The 24,114-nt window shown below is 39.2% G+C and overlaps 1 protein-coding gene across 2 annotated transcripts in view; it reads right to left on the bottom strand.

The window, feature by feature from the left end:
• DYNC1I1 (dynein cytoplasmic 1 intermediate chain 1) overlaps nucleotides 1–24,114 on the bottom strand; it is a 313,529-nt gene that overhangs the window by 216,918 nt on the left and 72,497 nt on the right. For both annotated transcript variants that reach the window (XM_030307990.1, XM_030307991.1), the window contains one exon: nucleotides 21,652–21,767. In XM_030307990.1, the coding sequence (XP_030163850.1) occupies nucleotides 21,652–21,767 (116 nt within the window). The remainder of the gene's footprint in view (nucleotides 1–21,651; nucleotides 21,768–24,114) is intronic.

Genomic DNA, 24,114 nt, shown 5'->3' with positions numbered 1-24,114 from the left:
TTTTTAAGACCCTACCCCAGCCCCATTAAACCAGAATTTCTAGGGGTGAAGCCCAGACGTCTGTATAGTTTCATAGCTCCCACGTGTTTCTAACATGAAGCCAGGGTTAGGAACCACTGGACCAGAGCAGAGAGACTGAGCTGCAGATGGTGGGAGATGACATGAGACTTGCTAAGTAGATCAGTTTTGTGCACTGGAGGGCCTCCTATGCTCACATGGCATTTTGCATTTAGCCAGAGGTCACAGAACATTTTTTGGGAAGGGGTGACATGACGAGAGCTGTCCTTTTGAATTATTTTTGGTGGAAAGCTGCCCTGTCATATACATTAAACACATACAGATTGAGTAAATAGAAATGGGACATTGACTCTCTCTTCCATGTCTGGTCATCATGGCAACAAAATGCCATCACTTATAAAGGGCATTCTTCCAACATGTTCTTTGTGATTACTGCTGCTCTCTTCCATATGTTCTTCAATGAAACTGAAGATCTTTTCACCTATTTTCTCTTGATTATCTGGAATTCTCTAAAAAAGTTTTTTTCCCACTTTTTGCCTCCTTGGCAAGGGTTTGTGCAGTCAGTTAAGCAGCACAGTTGGTCAATGTGCTGATGTCAAAATAAGATAACCCTAAAAATGCTTTGAAAAAAAATATGTATTTTCTTCTAAAGGAAAGAGGCTGTCTGGTTTGCGGCAGAGTGGTATCATGGGAAGAAGCTTAAAGTCAGGAAGTACAGAGTATGGCTCCTGGCTTGGCTATTTGTCAGCAAGTTAAGCTCCCTGAATCTTAGTTTCCTTATAAAATGTGAGGTGGTGCAATCTGTCTGGCATAGGAGTGAGGACTGTAGAGAAAATATGTGGATAGCAGGTCGCACAGGACAAGTAATAGGAGCTCGATATAGGGCAGCTGCTATTATTAATTAATGTCACAAATCTTAAAAATCTTAAGAATTTAAATCCTCCTTAAAAAGTAGGATTCATAATATGGTCTTTGATAGCTCAGCTTTTCTTCAAAGAAGTTATTTTCATCTTCCAAAATTAGGGGACAAAAAATGAAGTGCAAAGAACCTATTACTCAATGACATTTTTAAAGAGATATTGCTACCTAAAACAATTCCAGGTTTAAGAAGCTAAGACCAGCTGTATATCTCACAATAAAATTTCTAAAATAGCATGCCTTTCAAATCTGGAAAAAGAAAGGGTTTCTGGAAGTGAGAAGATATTTGGTGATTTTGAATCCATACATGGAATCTTTTATGGAAACATTAAGACATCTAGTTAGAATGTGTGCAAATAGTAATTTTTAAGCAAAGATTTACGAATACTGATCACAAGCATTGTGTTAAGCATTTTACATGGAATTTTATTTTTACATGTACTACATTTGATTTTCACTACAACCCTATGAGGTTTCTTCACCTGAAGAAACTAAGGCTGAGAGAAGTGACAGAGGACACTGCTATGTGTGCAGCCTGTAAGCTATTTTGTCTCTGTTATTTCTTTAAACTCTCTTCATTGTCATGCTTGGTGTCTGTTTCATTGACTTCTCAGAAAATCACAGTCCCAGATTCCCATGATCATTGAAACACTTCCTCTCTGCAATCTTACAGAGTCTCCTGACCGTGGCCCTGCTGGGTTCTACAAAATCATTTGACATTTTGTTATGTTCTTAATATGGATAATACCAAAGATTGCATTCCTTGGTAGCGTTTCACCATTTTCAAAGACTAAATATGGGGTGAAAAGGGTCAAAATGAGTTACTTTGGTGCTGTTCTCCTATCATTACCATCAAAGACTAATTTCTAGAACCAGAATTTGAGTCCATTCAATCAGAGGACTTCACTGATACCTTCTACAGAGTATATTAAATAATTCATTCTTTTAAAATATTAAGAAAATGAAGATGTCTTTATTTTTTAAAAAAACATTAAGTTCTATCATTGATATCTTCCAAAACAATGTTTAAAATGGATGCTGAGAGCCATCTGTATTATAATTCTTGTTTGTTAGGGAAGAATTGTTAAAACTACCTGGCCAAATGAACTAAATTTTAAGAGGAAATTTCATAATGGCCTATTTTTTTTTAATACTTCAAAGAATAATACATATCACAGATCTTCCAAAGTGTTGCCAGATTGGAATTTCTTAAAAATCTTTCACTGCCAACATATTGCTGGTGTTGAAATACAATCCATGTCTCTCCCAGCTTCGACAAACATATTTAACACATTTATGCATACATTAGTTAGTGTAAACATGACTCACTTAAGTAGAGAGGGTTTTTTTTTAATTTTAATATTTCATCACCATGTCATTCCATGGAAACTACCTAGAGGCTACTATGAGGGAGTTTCAAACATCTCTCATATAAAACATCATTATACATTAGCAGAAACTCCAGTCAAGAAGAATGGCATATTGGCTGGAGGCAACTCTATAAACCACATGCAGTTTTAATTAAATTCATTAAAAATGCTGTGTCTCTCAGTAGGTTTGAGGGCAGATAGAACCACTTAACAATAGCCAAGACCTAATCCAGTTTGTCAGAACTAATAATAATACAAATGCAACTTCTCACACAGGGACACATCCAAAAAAGTTCACAAATGAGCAATTGTGGTGATATTTTTTAAAGTAATATTTATAAATTATTGCAAGATGTTACCAGTCTCAGACCATGGTTGCAATGTCTAATTCCAATGAGTTGATAAAAGGTGCTATTAATAAAAAGGCACATCTTGGGCAGCTGACATAACTAATTGATCAAGTAATTTGAGTAAAAATATAAGATTTACTAGGAAACCCGGACAGGGATGAAATCACTCAATTTTCCAAAAGCCAGAAGGCCTTGAAAAAAAAGGAGACCACAGAACACTTTTATGTCTAACCGAAACCAAATAAAATGATCCCAGCGTACAAATAGGCTTCAGATGATATAATGTGACGAGAGATTTCAACTATGTAGGCAAACCTTTCATTTTCTTACCCAAATATGCCAAGCCAAGGATTACCAAAATAGAGAGGGAGGGGAAAAGTCCTATTTCCTCAGTATTTTGTCTCTAAGGGTGGCAAGGAACATTTTTTCTCTCCTCTTTAAATTTCACCATACCTCACTAAACTAATGCTCAACATAACATTTGGACCTCATGATCTGGGTTAAATTAAAACAAAATAAGATAAAATGGACCCAGATGAACATGAATTTACCTAGACTGACACTTCTAGAAATGGTTATCGGAAGATGCATCACCACCAGCCCACCCATGAATCCCTTCAGCAGCTCAAATCACTGCCTCTCTGGAGCACCTGAAGACAATTGGGACATTATTTAGTTTTGCCAGATGACTCTGCTGAGGTTTCCACTGTGTGTGAACTAAAGAGAGAAGGAAACAACTGGTCAAATCCAGGTACTTTAAGAAATATGGCATATCTCTCTGTCCTCTTGGGGAAACAGGCACATTCCCCCAAAACATGCTGTAACTAAGAAAAGCCCAGTTTTGGCAAGAGCACTGTCCTGATCCATCTCATGAAGGGAAAATTGGTAATACATATGTATTTCCTCAGTCCTCCAGCATTGAAATCAATCTCTACCATTGAGATAATAGTTTAAGGGAAGGCATCTTCCAATCATTTTCTCACTGTATCTTCATAATATCTTCTTAAGGAAAGGGTTGAAAAGAGATGTGAATTTTATGATGTCTAGACATATCAAGAATGGTTGTTCAGGAGAAGAATGACTCTTTTGTAAGTAGAAGCTGTAGTGGAAAAAACAGGAAAGGAAGGGAATTTTAAATGGTACCCAAAGATAGGAAAACACATATGAATGTGGGTGTCTTCAGCCAGAGAATTATGGAACCAAGGGAATTAAGAGATTAGTGATGCACAAAGCACATCCCACCCTCTGTGAACAGTTAATAAATTACAAACTCATACACATTCACCATATTCTTACATGTTTTGTATTTTCTTCCTGCCTTGGAACTCATATTACCCAGCCTTCCATTCCATGCATGTCCATATGTCTGACCCCAATTGCTTACTTAATCAAGAATGTGAATGGATTTCCATTCGCCAAATGACACTAGAGAATAATCAGAGCAACTTAGTTTATTCCCACTTTCCTTGAGCCATCTGCTAAGTCTTACTTCCCAATACCAGAAAAACATCATGGCAACAGCCAAAGCCTTCAGTATGCCACACTTCTAGAGAAAATGGCCACTTGCTTTATTGACCACAAGGTATCAAATTTCACAGTACAACTTTTGGGCTGTTAAGTGAAATCAACTATTCTCCCATAGCCCAAAAACTTCCTGATTTTATGAAAAGGAAAGCTTCTCAGTTCAATTTGTTTTCCTGCAACAAAATCATCCAGATTGTTATCAAAGTTAGAATCCCAAACTGATAATTTCATAGGAAATCTTATTCCACATTAGGGCTCTATGATAATAACCAGGGGCTGATTTGTTTGTTTCCTTTTTCACAAGTCATCAAGTGTAACAGCTTTCATGGATCTTAGCCCTCACAAACACTTCCTAACTTGCACAGTCTCCCACAGACAGGTCCGACATTATACACATTCATAGACAAGTAAAAGAAGTTCAGAGCTCAACATCAAGTTGTCTTTATTACTGCTTCCACTCTGACCTTGAGATCCACTTCTATAAATGAGCTCTTTCCTTGTTGCTAGAATGTAAACCTCTCCCCTGAACACTGGTTACTTTCTTTTCATCTAATTACCTAGGGTCATTAATGTTATTCTCAGTACTTTCATCCCTCCAGAACTGATATCTTGCCATGATTTTCCTAATACTTGTTGAGATTCTTAGAGGACCAAATAAATAGCACCCGAATGAGAAATAAGACAAAGATAGAAGTGCAATTTGACCAAAATAACATTTTCATTACGGATAAAGTCTGAGTAAGAATGTAGTTTACTGAGAAAGCCAAATAGACTTGCTAATTATTTTCCTGAATTAGGCAGATTTACCCACTCATTCACAGCTAAGGTCAGGCTGGATAGACCTCCCCATTTGAGTGTAAGAAGGACTAATGGCACAAGGGAGCAGAACGTAACTTGTACGCTTGCAGGTATCCTCACTCCAGCAACAAAAGACAGAGACTGCCCAGCTTATATTTCTAAACCTACTGATCAGATAAGTCACCATATCTCCTCTGAGGGTGGAGGCTGGGGGTAGAGGAGAGTGAATAAGGGGTTGGCAAGAAGCCAGGGATATTACACTAACTGAGCTTAATACTGAAGGAAACAACAGATGTGGTCAGAAAGAGCATTCAGTTGTTTCAATTCTCTCGTACCATGTGAGAGGCTTGGGTTAGATTTACAGGCTATGCACCAAGATGGCAGGGTTTGAAGGGTCAAATTAATAACACTATTCTTTCCTGTCCAAGTTCTGAATTAATTGAGAAGTAAGGATGAAAACAAAGACCAAACTATCATCATTACTACAGATAAGGGAGAGGCTGGCAATTGTAACTTACTGTGAAAGCAAAACTGGACTTGCTGTACCTCTCCCCCAGATTTGGGACCCTGGAAAGGCTCACATGTGGCAGAGCAAGCACTCTTACTGATGTCGCTACATCTACCTGGTCTGGAAATGACAGCAGTATAAAGAGACCAAACTTCCCATGCCTGGGAACACTGATAGATTAGTTACAATCAAGAAATGCTGGCCATTAATTATTGTCCACCAATCTTCACACAATTCTACTCTATTCGGAGAAGAAAGGCACAGGAGTCAAGGGTTTTGAGGAAATTTTGCTCTTGCTGGAAATCAGAAGAAAAGAAATGTAGGCATTTCCTTCATACTGTGCTGCCCCCCCCCCCCCCCCCCCACCCCGCCACACACAATGAAGCCTAGGTCATATAGTTGAATGTCCATTGCCTTCAATTGGATATCCCAAATTTGAACCCTTTGCTTGCATAAACCATATGGAGATCGTGTGGAGCTCTACTGCCCCCATTTCTATGTTCTTAGCTAGTTATTTGTTTACAACTTTTTCTGCATGCTTTATGACACAAGAGCTGAGCATGTTTCTCTTTCTACTTCTTGGTTGCCATCACTTACTCTACTTTGACAGTTTCTCTTCTTTGAAATTACTTGTTCTTTACTTCCTTGCTATTGCTCAAATAGAGTTCCTTTTCACTTAAGAGTTTTAATGCTAGCTACTATACACTATAGAAAATCAGCAAAGAAAAATACTGGATATTGGAACATTTCTTTAAATAACAAAATACTCAAAAGAGTTATTATTCCATAGTTATAATAAAATATAACTGATAACAACTTTCAGATTTTCATTGTCTCAGTCATGACTCTCCTAAGAGATGGTTTCAACCAATGTTTGCTAACAAAAGTCATGCTTGCTTCCCCTAGATGCCCGTGGAAGACATCTTTAATTGACATAAGGATGGAGAATCAGACTCCTTCTCAATATAGCAATACAGATGGTCACTACCAGTGTCTTGACCTTCAAGATGTATTTCTATTTTGGATAATTTTATACTGTCATTTTTTAAAAATGTATCACCTACCATCAGAAGTTTTCGATACTATGTTATCTTCACATGCCAAATTTTCAGCCACCTCAGTATTTTCTCAAAAAAAGTTTTTTACAACCTTCCTCACACCTTTTTCACTGCAAACTACTATTCTCATGGTACCATATTTCACTCTTGGACATCTCTTTGTAGGCCAATGCATGATCTCTTTTGGTTATAATTTGCTTGCCTATACTGCTACCATATTCTCCTATCACACACACTTGCCCACTATTTGTATCGACCCTGTGGAACCCTTTCTGGCAGTTCTGATGTCATCAGGGTTCCCACTGTCATTCCTGTGCCATCACTCACTAATATTCTAGAATGAGATTTATACCTGCCATTTTATTTTTGTTTTCTGTATATCTCATGTCTAGTTTTCCTTTTATTATTCTTTTGCTGCTTTCTTTTACATTAAGCAAATCTTTTCTGATAGAACATCTTAATTTTAAATAATTTTTTCACTATTTTTATTTCTTGCTTCAGATTTATGTTAACTTAGTTCCAATGAAATGTAGAAATGTTACACCTATATTGCTCTATTCCCCTTCCCCATTTTATGCTATGTTATTGTTATGCATAATATATCTATACATGTTACAGAGCCAACAACACATTGCTATAACTATTACTTTATATAATTTTATGTATCTTAAAGAAGCTAAGAGAAGAAAGAAGCAATTACGTACTCATAGCTTTTTTAAATTTAGCCTTTGTACTTGGTTCTCCTCATTTTTTCTTATGCATTCAAATTATCATGTGGAGTCATTTCTGTAGGCAAAATGCAGCTTTGTGCCCACCCCCTTCCTTTGTGTGTGGCTACCAGCAATAAATTTCTACATATTATAGTTCCAGCAATATAATTCTATGCATAGGGTTTTATATAACTGTTATTTAAATTAGTTAAGAGAAGAAAGAAAAAGAAATATGCACTTATATTGTCTTCTGTAGTTACGTAATAAATTGCCTTTACTTGCCTTCTTTGCTTTCTCCTGTGGATGTGAATTTGGGGTCACTTGCTCCTAGCCTGAAGTACTTCCTTTAGTGTTTCTTTTTTTTCTTTCCTAAGTTTTTTTATTTTTATTTTTGAGAGACAGAGAAAGACAGAGCATGGAGTGAGAAAGGGCAGAAGGAGAAGGAGACACAGAATCTGAAGCAGGCTCCAGGCTCTGAGCTGTCAGCACAGAGCCTGACACAGGGCTCGAACTCATGAACTGCGAGATCATGACCTGAGCTGAAGTTGAATGCTTAACCAACTAAGCCACTCAGGAGCCCCTAATGATTCTTATAATGTGGTTCTACTAGCAGCAAATCCTCTCAGTGCTTGTTGATCAGGAAATGTCTTTATTTCACCTTTATTTTTATTTTTTTAAAAAAAATTTTTTTTTCAACGTTTATTTATTTTTGGGACAGAGAGAGACAGAGCATGAACGGGGGAGGGGCAGAGAGAGAGGGAGACACAGAATCGGAAACAAGCTCCAGGCTCTGAGCCATCAGCCCAGAGCCCGACGCAGGGCTCGAACTCCCGGACCGCGAGATCGTGACCTGGCTGAAGTCGGACGCTTAACCGACTGCGCCACCCAGGCGCCCCTCACCTTTATTTTTAAAAGAAAGTTTTGTCAGGTTCCCATTTATCGTTGCCAGTTTTGATTTTGAGCACTTTGAATACGTTATCCCATTGTCTTCTGGCTGCCATTATTTCTGATGAGAAGTCAGGTGTTAATCCTATCGGGCTCCCTTGAAAGTGAAAATTAATTTTTGTCTTTCTGCTTTCAATATTTATACTAAGATGTGTCTTTTGTGAAACTCTCTGAATTTATCCTACTTGGAATTTGTTGACACTTTTGGGTTTGTAGATTAAAGTTTTCATCAAGTTTTAGAAGTTTTCAACCATTATTTCTTCAAATATTTTTTCCTGTTCCTTTCTCTCTCACCTTTGTCTGGCACTCCCAACACATAAATGCTGGTTCACCTAATGGTATCCACATTTCTCTAAGGATCTCATTTTTCTTCATTCTCATTGCTCTCTGATGATTAGATTGAATACTTTCTATCAATCTATCTTTGAGTTTGCTACTTCTGCCAGTTTAATTTACTGCTGTGCTTTCTGATTTTTTTTTTCAGTTTTTATACTTTTCAAATCCAGAACACATTTGGTTCTTTTTTTTATAACTTATATGTCTTTGCTGATATTCTCTATTTGATGAAATAATACAAGCACACCTTTACTTACATACATAAATATATGTGTCTATATATATGTATATATATATATATATATATATATATATATATATATATATTTGTGTGTGTGTGTGTGTGTGTATAGAAAGAGAGAGAGAGAGAGAGAAACTAGTACTATTTTGAAGTTTTTATCTGTTGTATCAAACATCTGCTCACTTTCATAGGCAGTGTATTTTGTTTTGGTTTGGTTTTTTGCCTGCTTTTTTCCTGTCAGACTTTCCATTTTCTTTGTATGCCTCACATTTTTTGTAGTTGTTGTTGGAAACTGGTTACTTTAGTTATTATATAGTAGAAATTCTGGGCTCTGGTTGATTCCCTCCACCCCCCCCCCCAGGAGTTGGTTATTATTATTTGCTGCTTTATCTGTTTAGTGACTAGAATTATTTTGGTATAATCTGTTCTCCCCCCTCCCCATATAGCGTGAAGCCTCTGACATTGCTCCTTGGAGGATGTAGCCTCAGACATGTGCAAAGTCATTCCAGAATGACAATATTTTTCAGTCCCTTAAACTATCCCTTTTCTTGACTATACTCCATCCTTAAGTTCCACTAATTGTTGGAAGATTATGCTATGTCATGGAGCACAAATTTCTCCATGGATTGATCCAATTAAATTCAGAGTCCTTTACAAAAATAGTTTTTGAGATCAATTTTTGATACTATCTGATCCTAGGAAGGCTCTTCTTAGCTGTCTATTTCTGTGGTTCTATCTGGTAAACTAGCTAGCCTATGGTTTCGCTTCTATCTCAAATGCATCTACCAGTTGCTTCTTAATTGCTTTACACCATAACCTCCACTGTTTTGAGAATGTCCTTTGGCCTGAACATCCCCACACTCTGTTACAAATGAAGTCAGCTTCTTTGGGAAGAAGATCTATGTTTTATGGACTGCCTTTTCCCCTGAACAAAATCTCTGAACCAAGGCTGTGGAACTGAGGGAGGGAACAGTGGCATACCTCTCTCTGAGTGACACCCTGCTTTCAGAGCTGGATGCTTGGCAGAGTGGGGTCCTGCTGTAGCCTCTGGTCTATTTGGTTTGCCTCCCCTAAGTGGAACCTCTGCTCTGCCTATGAATTAGGGTGAGGGGTGACTGAGGCCACAGAATTTTTAGAATGCTGAATCTAAGGTAAAGTCTCCATCCCTCAAGTCTGGGCTAGGCTGAAGAAGAGAATACTCACCTCTCAGTTGCATTTGCTTGAAACTTAGGGTCTATAACATCTAGTGGCAGATATGGAAATGCTAATGTCCTGCCCCTCCCAGAAAGATAATGTAGCAGCCTTCCAACTGGGAGCTGGTGGGAGAGGCAGGTCTGTGTTCTTTGCTGCACTCATTTTGCTACAAGCTAAACCAGGAAGAGACAGGAGGGAGTTCAAATACCACAGACTCTTCCTGTGCTTACCAAGTTTTAGTAAGTTTTCTTGAATAAATGTTTTTTTCATTTTCTGTATGCCCTTGGGATCATTTCCAGAGACTTTAAATAGGTGTTGTTTTTGTTTTTTGTTCTCTCTCTGTGTGTGTGTGTGTGTGTGTGTGTGTGTGTGTGTGTGTTTTAATAATGCTCACTAGTTTTACTGGGAAGCAAATCCACAAAGCTCCCCATGTTGCCATGCTGGAAGTGAAACCTTTATATACTTCTTTTTTTTTTTTAATTTTTTTTTTTCAACGTTTATTTATTTTTGGGACAGAGAGAGACAGAGCATGACCGGGGGAGGGGCAGAGAGAGAGGGAGACACAGAATCGGAAGCAGGCTCCAGGCTCTGAGCCGTCAGCCCAGAGCCCGACGCGGGGCTCGAACCCACGGACCGCGAGATCGTGACCTGGCTGAAGTCGGACGCTTAACCGACTGCGCCACCCAGGCGCCCCTATACTTCTTGAGTTAGTCAATATAGCAATTGTTATTCTGCCGGAAATAAAAAGGTTTATTATACCCTGTTATTTTCTTTAATCCTGGTATTTCTTGAATCTATTATTGATGAAGAGCAATGAACAGAAACATCCTCTTCATTTTGGCATGCAGTGGGACTTATATTTGAAGAGTATTAATGTGCTTTTCTATTTGTCTTTCTGAACATAATGATCTTCACTCTAGTCTACCTAGGGCACTCATTTGCTAGAAGAGAGATGAGAATTTGATACAAAAGAATGGAAATAAAGCAGCTCAGGCAAGATTCAGTTCCCTTCTCAAAACAGAGTTAGGTTTAATTGAAGGAGAAAGAATATTCCAAATTCCTTTTCCTTACCAGTTAGAATATCAGAAACTGTAAAGATCATTCCTTCCATGCACACCTTCCCCCAATCTATGGGGGAAGTTAAACACAGGAGTTTATTTCTAGGTAAGTGGGAAGGGAAGGAGGAGGAAGAAGAAGAAGAAGAAGAAGAAGAAGAAGAAGAAGAAGAAGAAGAAGAAGAAGGGAGACATTTTTAGACATATCTGGACTTCCACCTTCCACTTTCTGGAGAGAAGCATCGGGAAGGGTGTGATGTTAAATAAACTGAAAAGAGAGAAGCACAGGGACCCTTGTCCTGTTTGGGAATCTAGAAGGAGACCATTATGCAGCAGGTCTCATTTGCCACAAGGCACCCCAGCATTACGGGTGGTCGGCAAGATAAAACAGAAGAACTGATGAGTGCTGCTGAGCCTCCATCAGATCCTCTGAGGTATGGACACTGAATCGAGGACCACTCTGCCATGAGGGTCTCCTGTTGTAAATAAAGAGACTATGTGGCTTGGGCTGGGGATTGACTTCTAGACCAGGGGCTGGATAGAGGACAGGGCATTGACTCAAGGTCTGGAGACAGTGAAAGCTGAGAGAAAATCGAATTATCAAGAAGGAACTCCTAGGAACATTGCCAAGGCAGAGGGACAGAAGCTAGTCCACCAGCCACATGCTGTAGCACTGGCTGCCGGTGCCCAGGTGGTCAAAGAACATCATATCAAAGAACAGCAGATGTAAGCCAGCTTACTGTCAAGGACTGGCAAGAGGCCAGAGTCCCTGTCATCCCTCCCACTCCACCAAGACCATGAGATCATGTAAACCTCACCTCTATCTCCTCTACACTTGCCACTTTCTTAGGAAGAAAGTGGGAGTGACATTTGAGCGTTTCCACCCAGTTTTAACAGCACATGCCAATGACGCTGATTAAAAAATAAGAGACCGCACTAACGTTCATTTCATACATTTTCTCCATTTTCCTTTGACAGCCAGTAGTATTATAGATAGCTGCAGACGAAATGAAAGGGCTCCATTCTCTTTGCACTTCTGATTTATAAGATGGGTAAATTCTATAGCAACACTGCAAGTATATGAACTTGCTGGGCACATAATAAATATAATTTTTTATCCTCCCCTTTTTTCTTTTCAGATCAGAGTAGGCATTTTTTAAATACATATTTTTGGCTGCCCAGCATCCAAACATTTTTTGGAAGGGAGTATACCAAAACAGATCAAATTAGAGTCAGAGCTTCCCTTAGCATTATGGAAGTGGGGCTAGGGGAGTTATTCCTCTGCCTGGCCCCTCATAGTAATGCAGGGCATGTAACCGAGGTCTAGCTAAGTGGACTTCCATACCGCTCTTTAAACCTCAAGGGACTATTGTCAAGGTTCATAGAAAAGTACAGGTTTTCAATGCAACAGTGACTACAGAGATTAAATTCTGAGCATAACTGTGAGTGTCCAATAACAGGAAGTCCAGGATGCTCAGGTCTTACCAGCCTGAACGGACATCAGTGGCATGACCTTGAGAGCTGCTGTCTCCATCAGTGTGGGCTGCCATCACAAAATACCATAGACTGAGTGGCTGAAACAACAGAAATTTATTTTCTCACAGTTCTGGAGGCTGGGAAGTCTAAGATCAAGTTACTAGGCGATTCAGTTTGTCAGATCTCCCTTCCTGGCTTGCAGACGCCTCCTCACTGTGTCCTCACATGGCCTTTCCTCTGTGTGTGCACATGGTAACAGAAAGAGACAGATCTCTTTGTTCCTCCTCTTCTAAGGCCATCAATCCTATTGGATTAGGAATCTATCCTGATGACCTCATTTAGCCTTAATTACATCCTAAAAGTCTTATTTCAAATACAGTAACATTAGAGGTTAGGGCTGCCTTGCTTCTTTCCATTCCTGACCTAATTCTAATTCACCAATTCTATCAAGTATCTCCTATCTTTCCAACAAATCCTTGTTCTGTTTAGGTTAACCAGAGCTAATTTTTATTATTGGCAACCATGAACCCAGACTGGAACAGATATTAGTATCAGAAGAGAATCACTCAGGGAATTGGTGTTGGTTATTTGCCCTAATAGGGGCTAAAGAAAATGAAAACTCAGAGTTTGGGAATGAGAACCTGTCAGCCATAACAAATAGCTGGATAATTTTTCTCCTGTGGTGATCTTTAATGAAGTGTCCATTGAAAAGAAGGATTTAAGGGATCAAAGTGTCACTGCCACTGAACAGTGTGAATGGCAGGAATAATTTAAAGACATCAGGTTGAGGTGGATGCTTCTAATGAAACTGGACAGCTTAAAAAAGAGATGACAAACTCAAATCTCTATATTTTAGCTCAAGGCATAGACCCAGGGAATTTCTCTGGTTGTGATAAACATCTGCATAAATGTCTGCCAAAAATCAAAAGCAAGTTTTAAATTTTGTGGGCTCCTGAATAAAGCCCTTTGAGTTGCCAGACTCACCAAGTTGCTCATGTGAACGTGACAGGGGTGATTAGTAAATAATGGAAAACTGAACTTGGGGAAAAGTACCGAGGCTTGGGAATAGCCCCAAACCACATCCTACACTAAGCCTTGCTTGACAACCGGAGGAGACCCACCTCATTTCTTTTTGCATCTTCGCCATCTTATATCAGGGCTGAGCCAGCTCTCTGGCTGTATCGATGGCCCTTGATCATCCCACCTGCCACACAGAGCATCATCCCAGCAGGATCTGGAAAGTAAGCTTTCACTGAAAAAATAACTAGTACCAAGCTTCTCTTGGTTTCTGCCTGTCCTCTGAGCCTACTTTTTCAATCCTCATGTTTATTCTGTCAGTTACAGAATATCCTGCCATTCAAGCTCTTTCTTACTCAAATTAACCATAGTTTCTAGCGGTTGAAACTGAAGTCTGGAGCATTTCCCTCACCTCTTACCTTTTGACCTATTTTTCTTTTATCTCTTCCATTGTCTGGTTCATAAGGCAGACAGTTGTGATTAATCTTTGAGCAAAGTGAGGTCATCCATCCATTCCCATACCAAATATTAAGCACTGTGGTAGGCTCTAGTGGTACACAGAATTAATGTGTCTGTGACCAGGGATAAGGACCTATGAGAAGGAATGCCCTGAAGGGTCAAGGGGACTCTGTTTGTAAATGGACCTGGGAGAAGCAGTTAGTGATCTAAGATTACATATTTACTTGATATCTGGTCTATAATTTGGTACTAGTTATTTTTTCAGTGAAATTTACTTAGATCATCCACCTACAATGTGTAAGACTTGGAGTCAGATTAGAAAAAAAAATCTTAGAACTGCTTTTGTGTACTTAACATGAGCTTCCAGTCCTGTAGCCTTAGTTGAGCCTCATTATTCATCTTCCTGCTATGAAGAGGCCCTTTAGGATACCTTAAGGTTGTAAGAAATACTAAAGGGGTGGATCCATCATAGTAGCTTTAGAAGAATAATGTTTTTATTTCATGCAAAATCTTTTACTTCTGAACTCCATCAGCACATTAGCCCTTGACCTAGAGAGTATATTATGTTAGTTAATTAATTAAGTTAGTTAGCTAACTGATGGTTAAACAGAAAGTTACTAGACCATCTGCCTAAGATATAACAGTTTATTTTCCAGTATGGTATTGTAACCACGACAAAATCTCATTTTGAGCTTAAAGTTTACATGATGCTCTAGAGCCATTTTTCTCAATTCCCATCCCCTTGTATAGAACTACAGATAACAGAAGTATAAGAAATAAGGCAGTGTGCACCGGCACCAAGGCTTGCTCTGCATTTTGGTTTTTTTATTGCATTCTGGTTTCCTTAGTTAAAAACGCTTCTGTTTTTAATTGGAAAGAATATTTTGGATAAATTAATTTATTTGACTGTACCATCTATGGCACTATCACTAGGTGCGTAAAATAGTAAGTTAACTTTTACCGTGAAGCTTCTCCTTTGGGATATCAAGACTGGCTAGCATCTAAGCCAGTATTTATTTTAATGTGCAATCTAAATCAAGAACCAAGCCATCAAAGCTCTCCTGACCAACAGCTAAAAAGGTGTTTCAGAGACAGGGAAAACAACTATCTTTTTTTTTTTTTTTAACCAGAAAATTTGTCTATTCAATGTAAATAATATCTAAAAAATAATGTCTAAAATGTCTATGTTCCTAAAGTAGCCCATCTTTTTGTGTTTGTTTGTTTGTTTGTTTGTTTGTTTTGGTTTGGTTTTGTCTTTCAAGAGACTTGCCAAGATGATATGAGGTTAACACTACTAAAGAAAACTAATATGCTAGGAGAGGATCCCTCAGCCACTGACTTTGTTAACAATGGGCCTGAAGCCTCTACAGTTAGCTCTGAAAGAAGATTAAAACTTTAATTAAGTGTCAAAGGAGAAATAGCAGGCATATTTCAAGAAAGCAAAACATGGCAGATGTCAATATTCTTCTGGAAGAGTACCAATTCTTATCTATGGAACTGAAACTAAATATGAAATTAATGTGTGTCATCTCCACTAGGGAGTTTTAATTTGCATCCAGATGCCAACATGGGTTACCTCCAAATACCTGGCTGTTCTTTGAATAGTATGTTTAGAGAATGTGATCACCAGATGAAGAACTTGAGCTAAGGCTATAACCCCAAAGCCTGTGGTCTCCCATGTTATCTTCAGAGGTTTTAGGATTTGCTTCCACTAAGAAATTATAACCCTAAGAACTGCCTGGTTTCATATTTAAGGCTCCAAATAAATATTTCCACTTTGATTCTCTGGAATATGACTTTATTTGGCAATTTTGTAACAAAGAATTACGCTCTTGGGGCCACTAAGGTGTAGGGAGATTTAAATTTTTTTTAAGTTTACTTATTTTGAGAGACAGAGGGAGAGTGCAAGTACACAAGTAGGGGAGAGGCAGAAAGAGAGAGAGACAGAATCCCAAGCAGGCTCCACATTGTCAGCACAGAGCCTGATGCAGGACTCAAACTCATGAATGATATCATGACCTGAGCTGAAATCAAGGGTCAGATGCTTAACTGACTGAGCCACCCAGGTGCCCACACTAGTCATTTTTAAATACACCCAGTGGAAGCCATTACCAAAGTGATATGATATCCACCAGCATCCATTTGAAATTACTACAACAAAGTCTTCTTTAAGAGTCATTTTACATTGTTATTTTTCTCACCTCCCCCACAGAATTTTGACCCAATGAAATATGTATATTTTTGAGAGTTTTTTAAAATCGATTATCCTGTTGTATTTCTATGCTACCAAAACATGTTTATAAGTGGGAATTGTTTTCTTTGTAATTTTGTAAAGCTCTGTGGGTTAAAATGTTTTTCTCTATTATTATAACATTTTCATTAACTAATAATTTACAAAACCAAAGGAAACATACTAAATTTTTGGCACATCAGTATTGCAAAAACATAAAACCTCACTTCTTTAACAATTCTTTTTTTTTAATGTTTATTTGTTTTTGAGAGAGAGAGAGAGAGAGAGCACAAGTGGGGGAAGGGCAGAGAGAGAGAAGGAGACACAGAATCTGAAGCAGGCTCCACATTGTCAGCACAGAGCCTGATGCGGGACTCAAACTCATGAATGATATCAAGACCTGAGCTGAAATCAAGGGTCAGATGCTTAACCGACTGAGTCACCCAGATACCCCAGGTGTAGGAAGATCTAGAACTCAACTTTAAGCAGTTCAGAATTCAAATCTTGATCATTGTCTCCAATCACTTCACACAGAAAGAGAGGGGAGCAGGAAGAGGGAAAAGGGCATTAAGTGTAGAGAGCTAACAAGGAGGTCATACACGGTCTTTAGCAGTCCTTTGTATAGCATGAAGACACAGCAGAAACAATGAAAACCCCATTGTTTATGGGAGGTCTATGAAGGGAGAACCCAGAGGAGAGCCCACAATTGTCTCTATCATGGCAGAATGAAGCTTATTTGTGGACTTGCCCTCCTGGGCATACAACTTTGCTCCTGTCCAATCATCTGACACCTGCTTCAACATAGCTGATCTCATAAAAAGGAAGAGAATCTATGACATCATCATGCTCCTGGGGGAGCTCTCTATAAGTCAGGGAGGTCTCCTCACCCAAGTGTCTCTGTCCATCCATGATGAAGTGAACACCAGGCTGGCTTTGAAGGTCTCAGCTTCTGACTCTGTGAAATGCTGGTCTGTGGTAGACTTGAGCTTTCCAATAAAGGAGCTATTAACCCCGGGTGGCTACTGAGTACTTGAGATGTGGCTAATGCAACAGAAGAACTGCATTTTTACTTTTATTTAACTTCAAACACTGGTATTTGATTCTATTACTGAAAAGCTTTTAAATATGTTTGGGGCAACTGTGGCATATGAATCTGCTGTTTCAACTGTAAATTTTAAGAAATCTAATTACTATTCAAGTATTTCCAATGAAAATTAAGTGTCTGAATTGGGATATGTCCTAAGTGTAAAATACAAGCCAGATTTTGAAGACTTAATACAGAAAAAGAATCTACAATATCTCATTGATAATTTTTATACTGACTACATATTAAAATGATAATATTTTTAACATGTTGGATTAAATAAAACATTATTAAAATTAATGGCTCATTATGTTTCTATTGGACAATGATAGACTAGACTACTCTAGACAACCCTCATACTTATAGCTTCTGTATTAAGTGTATGCTGAAGAGGATGGGAAGCCGAAGTGGAAATGCTCTTCAACCAGTTAAGAAAAAAAATGTTTTTAAAGTACAAATGTGAAAAAAGAACCTTCCTTAGCCACTTTTCTGCACACCTCTTCCAAGATCAAAGTATTTAAATAGTGTCTCTGCTCTCTGCACAGTAAAAACTTGGTGACTGCTTTGCTCTATCCTGGTCATCCCATGATTTTCTCCTTCAATTCTCAGAACTGTGCCATGTTCATCGGCAGTTAATGCTTGCACCAGCCCCAGGATTGAAATTAGTGGCCTGGCAGAAATGGCAACACTGAACTCCCCTTACCACACAATCTCACTCTCATGACTTTTCCTTTAAAAATCCATAAACCAATGTAGCCGTAATGCATAGATCATCCTCCTTCCTCCCTGAAGGATAGTGAATACCTTCTCTTCCTTCTTTCTTATTCCTCCAGTATCATGTCATTCTCCATTTCTTCCATTGATGTCCATTGAGCCCTTTCCTTGTGCCAGGCACTGTGTGCAGCATGGAAGTGAAGGACACACAGACTGCTTCAGACAGACATTTAGATAACTGTTAAATGCAGCACGATAAAGGAGAAATGCACTGTGCCCACAGTAGGAGGGATGCCTACCGGAAGTGTAATTACCAAGGAGCTGACCTTTGACCGTCCCTTCTTCCTTTGACTTCCCAAAGGAAGGCAAATAGGAGAGATGGCATTCCGGGCAGGGAGGCAGTAGGTGCGAGTGTATGGAGGCTGAGGCTGTGTGGCACCTTGGAAAATGAAAGCAGGTTGGCCTTTCTTGGGTATAAGAAATAAGGCATGGGAGGAAGTAAAAGGAAGGTGAGTAGCCAACATGAAGCCATTAAGTTCCCACTTATAAGATATCATGAAGAGGAGAGGAAGATCAGAGAATACCTCAAAACTATCAACAGGTTGTGTAAGTTTCTTCCTCCTCCTTCCAGAGCAGCTTACACATTACCAGCAAGCTAAGAAATCCTCATTCTCCCAGAGGTCATTATAGAACTTAGGAGTTTCCAATATGTCTGTGGCATCATCACCTCTGTCATTCAACAGCATTTATTGGGTACCTAGCATGAGCCAGTCACTTACCTACTATAATAAGGATGCAGAAGACCGGCTTCCTAACTAATTTCAGGAAGTCACAGTCGGTCCAGAGAGTATTAATAACAGGCAACGCACAGGTAGTTTGGCAGGGATGCATAATTTTTTTCCTTTCTTACTACTTGGGAATAAAAGGCATGTGTTTAAAATGTTTTGGGAGTAGAAATAACCTGCTCCCCAAATCAGTGTTTCCTATTCTCAGCCTTTTTCTCTGCAACTAATGACCTAACTTTGAATTGGAAAAAAAAAAAAATAGTATTCACATGGACTTCATTCCCCAATCTTCCTGGTTTAAATCACTCTCTGGAGTGTTTCTCAGAACAGGCCATTATGATCACAAGTTAAGAGAATGTTGGTGGAGAAAAGAAGCTTAAGCTTAGGCAAAGTACCTTCCCCTTCATTTTAAAGTGGTAACATGTAAAAAACTGAATGCACTTGAACTCCATTGGATATAGAATGTATCAATGCTCTGATTTCACTTGTTTGAATATTGTTGAGTTTCCCATAGTTCCAAAATGACTTTAAAAATAGTATTCTTTCCTACACTATGGGTAAAAATATGCTATGGGTCTTAGATACACCACAGTTTTAAATATTATCCATGCAAGAGCTTCAGTGTGTCATAAAATTCAGTAGTTCATTGTTTCCTACTTCCGAATGGCTGCAGTTGTCATGAAAACATTGCCATGGCTCAAGCCCCAAATCAGAAGCCAACCCAAACCTGCCATGTGGTCGATTCTCCCTGCAACTGCCTGCTGCTTTCCCCAAGCTCCCCCTCTGCCAGCTCCCTTCACCCAGCAGGTAAAAGGCAAGCAGTGGGCACCTTTGTCAGCCAGGCAGCTGGGCGACTGCAGGCAGCCAAAGGTCAAAGAATCATCTGTGGTAAGAGGACAATTTGCTGAACCCAAATCTAAAGTTCTTCCAGTCTAAACCTATCGGGCAGTGCTTAATGTCTAGAGCTACAGTAGCTAGCTTTGAGTTCAAATCTGTATTGTGGAATTTGAACCATTGAAACACCCATCACCACAAAAAACCTCTATGAATCTTGTTAACAAAACAGGAAGACCTTCTGCCAATAGCTGAGAAATAAATTCCTTCTTTCCTGCTGCTTGGACCACAGCATAATGAGGGCTCCCAAGCTCTCTTTGCAGTAATAAAACAAATGCCCAGGCTTTTCCTTTAGATGTGTTCCAGTTTAAAAGTTTAGAGTTGATGCCTTTTCATCCTTAATTTATCTTCCCTTGTAAATATTTCTGTACCCTTTCCAATATCTGAAGTCTACACATTTTCAAAGTATAATTCACTCCTTCTCCGATTTCAGTTGTATAACTTTATGTTATGGGTCAAATTTTGGGCTAAATAAACATACCTCAGGCTACAGCCCTGCAAATACCTCTGGCAGCAAATTAACTCAAACAAATGTTTTGGTTGGGTGGTGAGGTTGTTTTTTAATAATCTTTCTGATCTGCCTGGAGGTCCAAGGATAGCCTAGGTGAACTCCAAAAAGCTTTTCTAACTTTGTATTTTCTGCCACATTAATAGAAGGTTCTTGAAGTTGTTTAAGTGGTTGGTTTAAAATTCCACCACCAGAGGGTGCTACTTGTTTGCTTCTAAAATTCATTTCACTCTCAGATTTGAAAGATGGAGGCCCTGTCACCAAAGACTTGTCCCTGCAGCACCCAGTATTACCCAGGAAAGGTTTCCAGAAGACCTGTAGGCAATGCTCTACTTCAAGGAATCAGACTTCACTTCGCTTTGGACATTACATGTTTGGAACCAAAATTGAAAATCTCTGTAGCTTGCACAAACCCAACTGCACTAATTTATATATTCGCTGTAAAGCAAGCAAGACATTCAAATCATTTTCCATCCTCATGACTTGTGTTCAGTATTTACTACATGATGACAATGAAACCCAAACTCTAACATTCTCTTCACCACACCAAAAAGTAAAATAACATAAAGTAAAAAGAGAATTTGCCTAGCTATGCCAATCATGCTGTTTTCCAACAATGTAAACAACTCTTACACACATATATCTCTTCTGCTTGAGTGTAATGTCTCATTTCTAGGGAGCATTTTATAAGCTTCAATTTCTCTTACTGTATTTTTTTTAATGACTGGGATTTGCATCTGACTTTTCCACGTGACGTTTTCTGGTATGCATGAAGAAAGCATGGAATTCACTTCCCATTCACCTATGTGGAGTGTGCATGGAAAACTTTTTAAAATTTTAGATTTTAAGTTTTAAATGGTAAGGCACTCTAGTGTGTTGTCATCTGAATGGCAAAGCCAATCAGGGGTCAGCGAAGTTTTTCTACAAAGTTCCACACTGTAGTAAAGATTTCTGGCTATATGAGATGTAAGTTCTGTGTCACAGCTACTCAATCCTACCATAACAGCAAGAAAGTAGCCACAAAGACTATAGACACCAATGACTGGTTGTGATTGTAGTTCAGAATACTTTATTTTGAGGAACAGGTGGTGTTCTGCTACTTGCTGACTCCTGAAAATGATGAATCTTAATGTACACATTGTTTTTACTGATAAAATTCAGAAAAGTTTCTATAATGTCATCCTGTGATGATTTTGTCCTTCCTCATACAGTTGTGACAAAGCGTGACCTCAGTGATCCATTTTAAAGCTCATGGGTCCTTTGGAGGAGTACCACTAGGCTCCCTGTCCAGAACTGTCAAAATCTGAGCCAAAGGAGATCTGGACTTTCAGTGCGTCATCATGTTTATGTCTTATGAAGATCGGTTGTGGTAAAGATATAAAACCAAGAAGGATGTGACACCCTGGCAATTTCTCCTAGAGATAATATGGAAAGCAAACAAAAGACATAGCTTATTTACCTTCAGACTGATGTGTAGCCAGAGGAGTCTGGGTCTCCTTGGAGTACGACACAACTTCCCTGGGCAGAAAATCCACCTGGGTAACCTTCGACACACCCAGCCTGTGCAGTCTTCGTCTGTAAGTAACAAAGGACAAACACTTAAAAGAGGGAAGGTGTTCTTTGCAGAAAAGCTATCAGTAATAACGCACAGGATCAACACAAACCCCAACCTGCAGTTTCTCAGTGCAAGGGGCTTGGGCTGGATGCTGGGACACTTGGCTTCTTGGCCCACGTTGGCCCTAATTTTCTGGTGATGTCAGATAGGTCCCTCATGCTGACCCTCAGTTTTTCTATCTGTAAAACAAGGTCTTGGTCTGGCTCAGAGGAGACGCTTCCATTCTGAGCACCTTTGATTTTGCTTGTTTTAAATCAATAAAGGGAATTTTCATTGGTAATACAAGATCCTAGCCTCTTACATGAGATAGACAAAGGAAAAGCAGTGATTCTCAAGTCAGAAGAAAAGAAAGATGATTTCTTAATGGGGTAACATGTTTGCTATGATAGCATCGAGAGGAGCACATTCCAAGAGGGAGTATAACACTTCTCAGTTCTCCAGAAGAGGAAATAACACAGATCAGCATGTGAATCTGTGTAAAGGCACATTGCTAAAGCATAGGTGGGTCAAGAGGGCACTGGGCTAAGAGTGATAGGATTTTAGCTTGGAATTCCCCAACTGTGACCATGTGCAAAACAATTTCTAAATATTTATGTCACGCTTCAAGTGTTTTCAGATGTTTCTAACATCTATCACGTCATCTGTTCTCACAACACCTCTAGGAGGCATATGGGAAGATGTTATCACCATCTCCATTTTATAGATGAGGAAAATGAAATGCAGTGTAAGAGACATGTCCAGGTATATAGAACTCATACATGGTTAAAGTACTGTTGGCCTGAATCCTGGTCCAGTGCCTTTTCCACCAAGCCAACTCCTACCTAGGGCTCTTAATGGTGGTTTCTGAGTTACTGCAGAAATCTGAAGTGCCTTCTGAGTCCCCCAGGAACATCCAAATTATGGCGGCAGCAGAGTCTGGTGGTTAAGCGCATAGACTCTAGCCCCCCCCCCCCCCACTTACCAGCTGTGTGTGTGATCTTAAACAAAGTACCTAACCTCTCTGCACCTCAGTTTTGTCATCTATAAAATGGAGATATTACTAGTACTTGCTATTAGGATTGTTATGGGAACGTATATATACTACACACATATGATGCATATACTACATATGTATTATGTGCACATATGTACATAATTTCCACACTTATATCTTAAAACAGTTTCTGGAACATTATTTTTAACAAACAGACTTAATATTAGGATGGGACATATTCTACTGTGTTTCTTAAAAATTTCCAGGCATAGAGTATGTATGCTTCTCTCTGACAGGTAATGAAAACTGAAATAAATGCATAGCTCAATAGCACATACAGGGAATCCTAGTTACACTCCCTAGTTCTCTATGGCCAGTAGAAGCACATTTTATTCACATCATTGTTTTTAATTATTACTAGCAGATGGCACAGACTCATTGTATTTTTAGTACTTCTAGCAATAATAAAATTTAAAAAATGCATGTCACAGCTGGAAATTTCCTTGTACAATCTCCCAAGCATTCTAGGAAAAAAGTCTTTCTTCTTTTCTAGGAGTTACTCAAACAACTGAGGTGATACCAAAGATGTGTACAGAGTAGATGTGCACAAAGTTCTCTAAACGCCGGTTAGAAAACAAGCCTGTTTGGCCATCTCTGAAGTGCCCATAACCAGGACCATAGTCGTAGCTGTACACAGGCCTGGGCCTCACAAGCCTCACTCACTCACAAGTCTGCACCGCAGAGTGTCAGGCTGGGTTCCCACAACTCCGTGCAGCCTCCTCACACAGAGTTAGTGGAAAACACACAAAATAGACTAGAAACAAAGTTGCCAAACAAGGTAAAAGGCTCAAAGTTTCAAAGTAAGAAACTCAGGTATTAGTTTAACATCTTAAGTCAGAGAAGAATGTTTTCTTTCCTGAAATAGGTCTTTCTCCAAGCACTTGAAAAAACAAGCATGAATAGACACCCCAGGACTGCTTGGGGCAATGCCCCTCCTGCTGTTTCATAGCCCAGGGCATCTTTCTGAGGTCGAGAGAGGTCAGGCTGCATCACACGAGCAAAGATATGGAAAGAAATGTATGCTGGTATGACAGCCCCACCTTTTCAAATGAAGCCACCCCTGGCATGAAGGGATCGCCCTGGATCCTAGACTTCTACGGGCATCTATGTGAGGCCCAGAGATCTCCATACTCCCACTGAAAGGTACCTACAGCTTCAGGCAGGGATTCTAGGGTTTCTTGCTGATGGGATATAAGCCATAGGCCTATCTTGATGGGTAACCATCAGCAGGCACTGGAAATAGGAGGCTGACATGTAATTTGATAATCCACCAT

Source organism: Lynx canadensis, chromosome A2 (assembly GCF_007474595.2).
Source record: "Lynx canadensis isolate LIC74 chromosome A2, mLynCan4.pri.v2, whole genome shotgun sequence".
Lineage (NCBI taxonomy): Eukaryota > Metazoa > Chordata > Mammalia > Carnivora > Felidae > Lynx > Lynx canadensis.
The sequence above is the reverse complement of the archived record's forward strand: the minus strand, read 5'-3'. Positions and strand labels throughout refer to the sequence as shown.